This window comes from Eptatretus burgeri, chromosome 3 (genome assembly GCF_056783735.1).
Source record: "Eptatretus burgeri isolate ZD-2024b chromosome 3, Ebu_testis_v1, whole genome shotgun sequence".
Lineage (NCBI taxonomy): Eukaryota > Metazoa > Chordata > Myxini > Myxiniformes > Myxinidae > Eptatretus > Eptatretus burgeri.
In genome coordinates this window covers 68,149,001-68,161,581 of record NC_140963.1, presented here as the reverse complement: position 1 = coordinate 68,161,581, position 12,581 = coordinate 68,149,001, and the positions used below count along the sequence as shown (strand labels likewise).

Here is a 12,581-nt window from a genome sequence, read left to right as displayed (position 1 = left end):
GGTTCCACTTGAGTTGCAATTTTCAAGTATGGCCTTGTTTAGTAGTCGGTGGTCTGTTGTTCCGTCACATCCTCTCTTGCATCCCTTCTGCTCTGCCTTTAGGCCATTTCCGTTTGATGTTGTTCTGCCCCTAGACCTCCCTTCTTGTGTTAGGTGATGGTATATCATTTCTGGAAGGATTGCTGTCAGAAGTTTGTATGTTATTAGTAGACAGGTTTTTAGTCTATACTTGTGAGGTCGTTGGGTGTCTTCAGGTTTTGGGACGAGGAAGGTGTTACCTTCTGTGAGCCACTCATCCAAGGTCTCCTCCCCTTGGACAGTTTTGTTGAATGCTCAAGCGTAGTGATTGTGTAGAGCATCTCGCTGCTTTAGCCAGAAGTTTGGAATTCCATCCGGGCCTGGGTTTTTAAAGTTTGACATTTTTGCTAATTGTATTTTTCTTCATTGAATATCACTTGAGGCACTTCGTTAGATGTTGATTTTTTTTTCTCCAAGTTTTGGATCCAATCCACCTTTGTTGTGTTCTTTTGGGTCCTCATCGATTCCTTTCCAGAAATTTTTAACTTTATCTTTCTCAGGGAGATTTAGGACAACTTCACTTTAATTGGTCCTTGGTCCCAGAAACGATTCCAACCTACACAAACACATGGAACAACCAAGCTAACTCAACATACTAGCTAATTTGTACCCCCTCCGATGTAACTATTGAATAGTGTGATGTAGGTCCACAAACTACAATGGTATGATGCTAAACCATGGACAGAATGAGAGGGTGAGCAGCTGCAATGCAGCCTTTGGCCACATAATGCAGTTTACAGACAATCTCATGTGATTACAAGGGATAGATTTCCCTTGGATAATTTTATAATCCATTTATCACATAAAAAGAAGCAGAATGAACAGTTGAAACATTAGGGCCAATGCCCCTTTGATAAATCATTCCATTGTTCACGACATTATGGCAATTGTGACTAAACCTTCCAATTAAACAACGCAAAACCTAATGGATGCTGTTATCACAGCATATGACATAATGCCTGAAATGCTATCAATACATGATGCATCAAGTGGCAACTCATCTTCCAGCGAGACAATGAAAACAACAAAACGAGAAACACGATATAAAAATCGGGAATGGATATCCCCAATTATTTTGCTAAATGTTGATGTCTTGTTACAAATTTCCAAAACCGTTTCATGCATTGCTTCACAGTTGTTCCTTTCATATACAAAATAAAATAAATAAATAAATAAATAAGCATCACAGAAATAACAGAAAGGTTGAAAACATTGTGAAGCAAGAGATGAAGGAAAAAAAAAACAACAACATGTGCCTCCACAAACCTCCAACATCATGGAACATGATTACATTAGGCACAAGTATTCTTCCTCAACTCTCATCAGTCATGGCATCCATGAAAACGAGCTAACAAGGGCATGTCGATCTTCATTACGGAGCACAAATCACCTTGGGCACGACACATCGAGAAAGCGAGAACAGCATGCAAGTTGAATTACAAGGTGATGCCGAGTGAGGGTAATGCCGAAACACAGACCTGATCGCATATGAGCTCCCATTTCTTCTCACTGTCGTACTGTCGCAGAAGTCGTGCCTTGTCAGGTGGGAGGTTCATCGAATTCTGCAATGGCAAACAGAAGTACGAACTGAGCGAGCTCAACATGTCACTCAGCGTCACAACTACTTACTCTCATTAAGGTACAGTATTTGTGCATAATATGCTCTTTAATTTTGTATAAGGTTCAATATTTATGGGGTTTTTTGCAGGAAAAGATGTCAATAAAAAAAGAAGGCTTTGATTACCTGTCATACTCAATCAAAAGAGGGAAAAAATATATTGTTGTGGTTGACGAAATTCGCAAACCACCATTCAGGTCCCTTAGGTGAGATATCTCTGTAAGTATATGTGTAGTTAGGCCCAAACCCGTTGTTTAGAGGGAATAAATGTCATTCATGCGGGCTGCGACCCTTTTAGATAGCCGTTTTTCTTTTACTATCTTTATTTTGGACCAGCCGCCATTACTACCATTACTACCACCACCAACCACGTCTCAACAGCCATCACACAACCACCAGCCGCAACGCCGCTTCACGACAACAAGAACGCCAACAGCCACGACCCTTGCCGTCACATCTCGCTCTCGCAACCATCGCATCACCGTCATTCCCACGCCGCTTGTGGGCACCGATACTGGACTCGTGCAGGGCGCGCACCGAGCAGCGGGTGCAGAAACACCAGCCTTTCCGAAGAAATCAGATCAAAAACGACTCACGCCCACTTCTGTTCCGTCCTATCAGCGAGCATGGGGCGATTTGGCCCCGCCTCCAGGTGCGTCGGAGTAATATCGCTATATGCAGATTCATAGATCAAAAAGCATTCACGCCCACTTTTCCTCTGTCCAATGGGGAGCCAGCCAGAGGTAAAGGGTCGAAGGTGAAGGAGCGAGGCCCCGGGGGCTATAAAGGGCCGCGTTCGCTCGCCGGCAGTGGAGTTGAGTTGGGAAGAGCCAGTCAAGAGAAGAGTCGGAGAAAGCAGTTGGACGGAGCTGTGGAGAGTTGGAGAGGTGGCGGCGGCGAAGGCAGTCGAGGGGGCGCTCGTGTCAGAGTCGGGGAGCTGCGGAGAGGGGAGGCCGATAACGCGACCGAGATCGCGGTGGAGACGCTCGTCGCGGGACCCGAACCAGTGAGATATCCTCATCCCCCCGAGCATCAACAACCCCCTCCTGTTTCCCCCCGCGCTGAGATAGTGCGAGAAGGGGGCCCCGTTCCCACCCCATACCAGGCAGTCCCAGCGAGGCCCGCGGAGTCGGGGCGCCACCGCCATTTTGCGGCTCATCACCAGACGGGTAGGCTCGACGCGGTCTCGGCCCCAGGCCCGTCTGCCCCCCTCATCGTGGAGGGTGGTCCCTTTTTCTTTTGCTTTGAGTATATGTGTTGTCGGCGCCGTCTGTGAAGTAAAACTGTATAAGTGTTGCCGTGTGCTCGGTAGTCGGTGGTAGATCTGCATTGTGTTTTGCTTTTACATTTGCTTTTTGTGTAATTGTATATGTATGCTTTCCGTTTGCCGCGGAATAAATGTGCTTTATGTTGAACTGTTTTTCCCGTTTCGCTTCGTCTTTTCCTTTATTGAATCTCCATCTTACTTCACGTAAAGGGTTGGTCGTGGGCTAAAACGCCCGATAATTAATCGAACCGTCCAGGTTGACGATAACACCGCTCGGTTATCCCGATAGTACGGAACGGGTGGCTTAAAGTGGCCCGTGTCCGAAGTCGACCTGCGGCGAGGTGCGATTGCCCGGTCTACCCTCCGTGTGGGTACTTAGGTAGGTCGAATTTGGCGAGCAACCCTATCCCACGCGGGGGGCCGATTGGCACGATCGTGGTGAGGCCGAAAGACCCACCCGTGACTAGTTCCCGGCGTTAGTCCGAGAGGGTCACGACGGGATTGTCCGTCCGGTGGGCGACGTGCCGCGATTCGAGTTACGTGGCCGTTCGCACGCCGGCGGGCGCGAATCCGCAACAATATGCACAAAAAGATATTCAAAAACACCGACGACTCTGGCAACACTTGGCCAAATGTTGATAGCAACCTCCACCCCAAGTGGGACGTCTCAAGGTAACATAACAAGTTTGGACAAAAGGAGATTTATTGGTATCGTGCAAATTTTTCAGGATATTCCAAAAATCTGATTCTTAAGTTTCAGACAGTACAATTTGTCGAGTCACATGAGAAAAACCAACAAAACAATGGACTTTGGATAATGCTCGATTCACACTGTACAAAGATCAACAAACGTACATGCTTTAACTTCATCGATGAACAGCCAATTTGTTGGAAGTTGTTGGAGATTGTGCACCTGGATCGGATTCTATTTAGTATCGATTATGTCGCCCTTTTCTGATTCAATGCCACCTTGTTTTATTGCTGACATTCCAGCGATTCCATATCTTATGCCCACACCCTGATATTCGCCCATACTCTTCACAATTTCACCCTTTGTCAGGTCAGGCCAGATTGGATTTGTGACTTGCTGCAGGAATCATGTAAAACTGCACTAACCTGTTTCATTGTCGGGTTGCCAGCGACTAAACCGTCTCCCCCACCATGTTTCCTGGTGAGGAGGGTGTCTGGATATGGACACCCAACAGGATTAAAAACAAAACTGATCAAAAGGCGAAGAAGCTCCTTGTGAGCCAACAACCATCCATATCTAGTGCCCAACTATGTCGGCGGACATCCTCCTGCAGTTGAGTTGCTTTCTTTTGAAGGAGGTTGGTGGCAGGATTTGCACTCCAGCAACAGGAAAACACTTCATTCCGCAAAGCACACAAAAAACGCAAAGAAAACTGCAAACCCACTCCGGGAGAGTACCTCCTGTGCTACTGCCCTTCACAGGGCAGCTCACCGGGTGACGGGATTGGGGCAAAGCCTTCGGGATCCCCATAGGAGGAAACGCATGGGATAACCATCCAGGGTCAGATTGCTGTGGTGTGTTGCGGAGTGGTGTCGAGGTGGTGTCCACCAGATGGCGGTCTCCTTGGGTTAACCTGGGGCGGTTCCTTTGGGCGGGTGCCTGAAATGTCCAATCCCGAAGAGAGGATGATCACCTGTCTCAGTTATCGTCAGAGCTCACGTGTTTGAACATCGGTATTGCGGCACTCACTGACGTTCTGAGACCCGATAGTGGCAAGATCATGCGTGGTGGGTGGTGACATCTACTATTGGTCAGGTCACTCTGATGGTTACCATGCCCAAGGAGTTACTGCAGCTGTGCCCAATAAGCTGATTCCAATAAATTAGGTAACACCGGTCAACGAGCTTATTATGAGACAAAGGATTCATCACTGCTTGGATGTCATTTCCCTGGGCTCAGTATATGCTCCGACTGAGGCGAGTGATCTCACCGTGAAGGACGCATTCTATGCCGTGCACGAGTCTGCGGTTGATCAGTGTCCCAGGTGAGATACCCTTTCTTGTCTTGGGGGATTTCAATGCATAGACTTGCAGTGATAGGGATGGTTATGAAACATGTGTTGGTCCCTATGGGTCTGGTGGAAATGTGAACTAGAATAACAAGAAGTTCTTTCACTTTGCAAGAAGTCATGGACTTAGGGTGGCTGGTTCATGGTTTCAGCGCTCACAGGCTCATCGCTGGACTTGGTATTCCAAGGCTGGTCGTGTGGCAAAGGAGATTGACCATGTGTTCATTGATGGTTGCTGGAGGATGATCCAGAGCAGCAGGGTCTACCGGAGAGCTCAGTTCCTCAATGGCGACCACAGGCTTGTCGTAGTAAATCTGAAGTTGCAACTTAAATCTGGGAAAATATTACCATTCCAGCCTAGGCTGGATGTTAACAAGCTCAAGGATGAGAGGGTAGCTGAGGAGTTTGCGAACAGACTGAGTGAGGATTTAGGGGGTCTGGGTGCTTTGGGAAATCCTGAAGAGTTGTGGAGTGCCTTCAAGGCCACCATCTTTGATGTTGCCAGTGGATTTGTTGGAATTCGCCATCAGGCGAAGAAGAATTTTGTCTCTCAAGAGACACTGGATACCATTGACCAGAGTCACAGGGTCAGACTTGATGGAAGAGCTGAGCTGTTCAGGCAGTTGAGGCATAAAACTGTACGTGTGTTGAGGGAGGACGATGAAGCTTATGTGCGATGAATCTGTGAGGGGGTAGAGCATCACTTGTGGACAAGTGATTCTCATCCTGCTTACAGGGAAATTCGTGCAGAGACTCTGCATATCCTTTTGAGGGCCCTCAAGGTGCTGAATGAGGAGTCAGAGCCACTGGGATTACTGGTTTCCTGGAACAAAACTAAGATACAGGTTTTCAATATCGTAGATGCTGCTATCTTGTCTGTACCTGTTTGTGGTGAGGATGTTGAGGTCACAGAGAGATTCACTTACCTTGGCAGTGATATTCTTGTCTCCGCTGGCTGTGAGCCAAAGGTCAATAGACATCTGGGTCGGGCCTGGGGAGTCATGGATTCACTGGATCATGGGGTGTGGTGCTGTCGGAACCTGGGCGGGAGGACGAAAGTTTGATTTTTCAGGTCCTTGGTGCTTCCAGTCTTGCTCTATGGACGCGAGACTTAGACTCTGACCAAGGATCTGAGACGGAGACTTAATTTCTTTGGTACCAGGTCTCTTCGGAGAATCCTTGGCTCTCGCTGGTTGGACTTTGTATCCAACGAGTGGTTGCTGAAAGAGACTTAAATGAGATTTGTTACCTGCATCGTCCGTGAGCATCAGCTGTGGCTGTATGGACATGTGGCTCATTCTCCTGACGCTGATCCTGCTCACCAGATTCTCTCAATGAGGGAGCCTCGTGAGTGGAGGAGGCCAATTGGCCAAACACGTGCCTCGTGGTTGCACGAGATTGATCAGCATCTCAAGGAGATGGGGAATGGCCAGGCGTCTGCTTGGGGGATGGTGAGACGGAGGCCCCTGGAGTTCCGGCAGAAAGTGGACGCAGCAACGCGCTGCTCTGGTGCATGCTCCCATACCTGACCTGACCTGACCTGATGTTGGTTCATCTACTCAAAGCTCAGTAATGCATGATTTAATTTTAATGAAATACCACAGAAAACATATTGTAAAAAGAAAATAAAGCAATAAAAGTACACCTGCAATGTGGTAAATATATAACATTTTTCATCAATAATTAATTCCATTGGTCAGCATCCAATATTTCAATTTAGTTGGTTTTCGAAAACAAAGTAAACTTGACAAAATTTAAGACCGTCTTGTTGGCGCAGAATTTTTGGAATGGTGCAGTTCAGTCTCAAGATCCACAGAATTGATTCACATTTGGGAAAATGCACCACTTGTTACATTAGGTAGTGAAAGAAAATAATTGGTGTGTACTGAGAGCTTTGAGTGAAGTTAAGTGAAAAGTGAAGTATAGTGAAGTCAACAAAGTGTGTGTGTGTGTGTGTGTGTGTGTGTGTGTGTGTGTGTGTGTGTGTGTGTGTGTGTGTGTGTGTGTGTGTGTGTGTGTGTGTGTGTGTGTGTGTGTGTGTGTGTGTGTGTGTCACAAAAACAATGTTTGGTTTCACCATAGTGAAAAGAAGAGCGAAACGATGGACCTCAGCAATGCCTTCTGGGCTGCTGCCCTTGTTGGTGTTGCCTTCATTTTTGAATATTGATCTGATTATTTGCATGAATTATGTAACACAAGTGACAGTAAAACAGGAATATTCAAGAACCTACCTGGCGTCATCAACATACTAAAATAAATATTCCTGTGAAGAAGGAAGCTATCAAAGAAGATTAAAAAATCAATTCCATCTATCCATTAATTTTTTTCATATATAAAAGGAAATTCGTACCGTATATGATTTTCGATATTATTTATCGGAAAAAAAGGAGACTATATCATTCCCTTTTAACATAATGGAACAACAGCGAAGTCAATGGCATGCCATTGCAAATCCTCAAGCTTCCCACTTCAAGCAAAGTTGTAAGATGGCAAAACGTTCCACCAGGAATGACCCAGGATCACATTTTGAGTTAAATAATTTTTTTCTCGTTTTGAACCCTGTGAGCCCAAGTCCCCACCCCCTGGGACATGAACCGGAGGTCAAATCCCTAAAAAATCATTACACATTTCATGCGCCTCCAATGTTGATTGCATGTACAAAGTTATATTTTTTAAATGTTTAAAATATGCCCGGAATTGCATGTTTTGGTATTTGCCCTACTGACCCCACCCCAGGGGGCAGAGCCAAAAATGATACTGCTGGTTGATCACAACCACTAAGTTTGGTGAATTTTTGCACAACCGTTTAGGAGAAGACAGCATGACAGACAGACAGACAGACAGACAGACGGACATAGCCGATTACAATAACCCCCCCCCCCATTTTTTTTTCAAAAAGCGTAGGCATAACTGGAATGGCACTCGGTAGAGTGCATACCTGCCCCCAAGCTGAACAGTTTACGGTTTGTATCCCACTGATAGGCCGGATCTGTATCGGGAACTTACCCAAAATCTAATCGGCTTGTTCTCGTCACACACCCAACATGTCCACCAAGTTTCATCTGAATCCGTCCACAACTTTCAGATATCGTGCTATATATCGTTTTTGGCACTTTCTCTCAATGGTGAAGAATCAGTTAAAAAATTATTGTATCCGGATCTGGATCCAGATCTTCACCAAAATCTAATCAGTTCATCCTTGTCACACACTCAACCTGTCCACCTTGTTTCACTCAAAAACCCATCCATAACTTTTTGAGATATCCTGCTCACAAACAACAGACAGACAAACAAACAAACAGGGCTAATGACCAAACCCACGTCCACCTTTGGTGGCAGACATAATAATCAAAATCAAGAACAAAAGGAACCCACACCACCGGTTCACCATTGTACAATGCATCACAAACAATGAGACCATTTCAAATGACACTTTCAGGAAATATAGTCTATTTTTGTTCCTGTTTGGATGTTATTATTAATGTGCCTTGTGTGCGGTTGTGATTTGAATTGCACCGTGAAGAGCGTGCTCCCACATTTGAAACTACATTCACATTTTTGTTAAGAAACAAACTGAAAAGTCGGAAAAACACAAATTTCATTAAACGCATCCAAGAAAGAGTTCACTGTTAAAACTGGTATAAAATGTGAAGTACTCGCAGTAGGACTCCAAAATTACTGCGAAGAACAGAAGTGGATTGCTCAAACGTGGGATTGGACATGACATGTTGCTTTTCTACTAAGCTATAACAATGCTTGCTTGAATTATAACAAAGCATCAAAAGGAAATTTGGGCAAAGGTAAAAGCCAATAATTGTCCACCTTGTTACACAATCATCCCCATTCCAGGCTCCAGCAGGTGGAGATGATTTAATTATACAGCTTAACCACAATTATAGCAGATAATTTGGAATGGGTAGCTTCACAGAACAACAATCTTTCTAAAAGATATCTCAGAATGTTGAGCCCTAGTTATGGAATCTAACCAGTGTTTCTCTGAAATACTATGCCCCAATATGCAAAACTGTGATCGACCGACCAGATTGCCAATTATAGTTGCAGGCCTTTTTGCTGTATGATACATGAGGTTCCACGGTGTACGACATTCTAAAATGCTACAAGTAGCACCGCTGATGCAAAAGGTACAAGGTGTCGATTGCTCAGCATCCTCTACCAAAAAATAGACAGGACAGCTGGGTAACATGCTCCGTGATGCAGCACCACCCGCTGGCACAGCATATGAAGAGCAGTTTGAGTTTGATTGGACTACACAGGAGAACAAATCCAGGACGAGACAACTCAGAGACCAGTGTGCTACACATGGAGCAAGCAGCTTGTGATAAAACATCCTTTGCAAATTGAAACCCTTTAGCAGTGAGAACTACCAGACAACTCAGTTAATGTTAAGGCAAAGATTAAATGTTGCTTTAAATCAATGCCCATTTATGCAGGACAGGCAAAGTTATCACTGTTTGCCAGATGAAATATTGAGCACTTCAGGTTGGAGTGATAAAGTTTGAAAAATAAATTAATTCAAATCAGAAGACATTTGTTTCATACATCACTCTTTAGATGCTACGGAGATGCGCAGTTACAGTGGAGAGTGACGTTTGCCTTTAAATTGAAAAACCACACATGAAAAACAAACAAACACTTCAACAGAGCCTGTACTGAAAATTACATTCAGCTAGTTTGCAATTAATATGAATAAAAGTAATATAACAGTGGATACAATCAAATTGGAACATTGAAAAACAATGCGGCACGCTAGACCGACTGCATTCACATCCCATTGGCTTAAACAATAAAACATCTGCAAAAAGAAAATTGATGCAATATTTTTTCTTAAGACTCGTCATACTGTACAAATGGATTTTATTTGGCCATTGCACTTGCCCAGAAAAAGAAATGATCGGATTTTAAATGTTCACAAATTAGTTCAAAGCAAACTCCATAGCAGAAGTTTTACAATCAGGTCTTACTCTGGTGGGAATTGAGATTGAAACTTGGCAATGAATTATAATGCAAGCATTACAAGTTATCACTGAGTTATCCTGTCTCAAAAGAATGACCGAAGGATGGCAAGATAGATATATCATGGTAGAAAAATCTCGAAGTGGTCAAAAATAGAAAACACAAGATGGCAAGTTCCAAGAATAAAATGACCAAATCACTAGTCGTCTTCATTTTCTTGCAAACGACAGCTTGGCTGCCAGGTAGCTCTCATTTTGTTGTGGCACAACTTTGCCGCTGATGCCGTGCCCCTACACCGGTACATTGGTACTCATTTCGCCGACCTCAGAAGGATAATAAGCTGAGTCAACCCCACCCGGTGTTAATTCAGTGGCCAACAGAGCTCAAAAACTCAGGACCCTAAGCTCCCCGGCCAGCCACCCTAACCACTAAGCCAACATCAGGCAAGTAAATAATGAGTCTAATCATTGGCAAAACAACACAAAGATTTTAGACATACTGTACCTCAATAAATTTACAAGAAAAACCCTGCAGGAAAAAATACAAACAAGAGATTTAACAAAACAATTATAAATCCTTGTAGTATTTTAAACTAGCAAGTAAATATGGGCAGAAAAGGTATCCTTTGCAGAGGTATCACAACAGGTTTGAAAAAATAAAAAGCTTCGATTTAATCACATCTTCATTTATAACTAGCAGGGTATACCCGGAGCTGCCCAGCTGGGTGAGCTTTTCCCGGCGGTGGATTCGGGACGTGCTGAACATTGAAAAGCTATGGAGTTATTGGGTGGTTACCTTTTGCCTGCGGGATGGCAGCAGGATAGCCTGACTCCACACCCCAATATACAGCACACTTTATGGCGGCCTTTAGTGGCCTCAAAATGGATGTCAAGGCAAACTTTTGGTAATTTAAAACCTTGCCCAGATTCTGAAGTACCTCCATCCAAAATTTGGGGCCTCGAGGTGTTACGGTTCGGCCATGGAAGAATAACATACAAATGCACAAACACTTGAAAATATGCACATACATTAATTCACCAGTAAGGCAGCATTAAGACCTGTTTAACATGGCATGCTTACACAAGGTGCAATGCACAAAGGACACCTTGAACGCCAAATGTTGAAATAAAAAGTTTTCTCCATTACATTACAATCCGGGGTACCTGGCATTGCCGGCAATGCCGGGACCTCACCCCACCCCTTTCCCTCCCTCCTCCCACCCCACCCCCCCTCGGGATTCCCACCCACCCCTACCCCTCCCTTCTCACCCCCTTCCTTTCGCACTCCTACTCCACCCATTCCCTTACCTCCTCCCACACATCGACACTCCCTCCTCCCACAAAGGAATTTTCACAGCGTTTTTAATCACATTTGTGAAAAATAATTAATTAAATAAAACCGGCTTCCGGTTCCGACCAACCTCGAACTTGCCATGTGTCATATTGAAATCTGCCCTCTGAGGGACAAATTCATTGATATGGCCGAAATAAGTCATGGTATAGATGTTTATCATCGTCGCCGTGTAATGAATCTTTGGTGTGTTCAGTTGTCAAGTTTCTTGGAGGGCACTCGCCAAGTGACTTAATCACTCAAGCAAGCACCGCATTCGAAACCGTTGATAAGGAATGGCTGGGTTGGCAAGCGATAGCTAGCTCCTTGATAACTGAACATACCAGTGGACATCTCGACAGCATACAGGGCATACAGAACGCCGACAAAAGGACAGTTTTTAATTCAAGATATCACATATTAATCAAGACCATTTTAGTTGTGATTAAAACGTACCTTGTTCAGTTTTCAACACGCTGTTTTAGTTTTTAAATGTACATAAACTCAGAGGTGATGTTGAGTGTATGAAAGTGGATGTGCTCATTTCATACAACTTTAGACAGTACATTTCAAAATATATGTGCACATAACTTGTTTAAAGTATATAATCTACATTTATAACTTCCAAAAGAAGAAGAAAAAAAATCTCTTGGGAATTTCCCCAGCTTCCCAACTAATTACATACATTTCATGACCAAGCTGTTTATCGTCACCTGTAATAATTATTTAATATAATATAAACATGTGTATTACATGTCCATCAGTTTGTTGATAAAGGCCCAGTCATACCTTGACGTTTTAGCCAGCAATGGCAACGTATCAAAATGTATGTAAAACGCTGGCTTACGTTGAACTTTTGATGGTTTTTAAAAAAAAATTCGGACGTATTCATAACGCGTTGGTCGTATGCATAACATATTAGTAATGGACACAGAACGTTTCGTTGTCTTATAGATAACTTATACCAATGACTGCTTAGCCTGTTGTCGGCGTTCACAACCTATGCCCAACGATAGTCTAACTTATGCATAGCGCTGCACGTATCGCCGACGATCACGTGGCGTAGCCTATTAAAAGGCTGCCGCACAATGATTCAAATCATAACCGCCGGAGAAACGGAAGTGTCAACATCGCAGTCACACCTTGGCAATCTTGCCAGCGTATGCCGACCTCTGAAAAATGCATCTAAAACGCTGGCGCACGTCGAATACGGAATGGGTAAGTTTGGTATACGTGAATAGAACGCTAAAGTACGCTATCATACATCGTAGTAAGT

General features: G+C 44.2%; 1 protein-coding gene across 2 annotated transcripts in view; it reads right to left on the bottom strand.

The window, feature by feature from the left end:
- The window catches only part of FMNL2 (formin like 2), a 298,236-nt gene that overhangs the window by 194,681 nt on the left and 90,974 nt on the right, over positions 1–12,581 (bottom strand). For both annotated transcript variants that reach the window (XM_085873828.1, XM_085873827.1), the window contains exon 2: positions 1,557–1,640. In XM_085873828.1, coding sequence (XP_085729954.1) covers positions 1,557–1,640 — 84 coding nt within the window. The remainder of the gene's footprint in view (positions 1–1,556; positions 1,641–12,581) is intronic.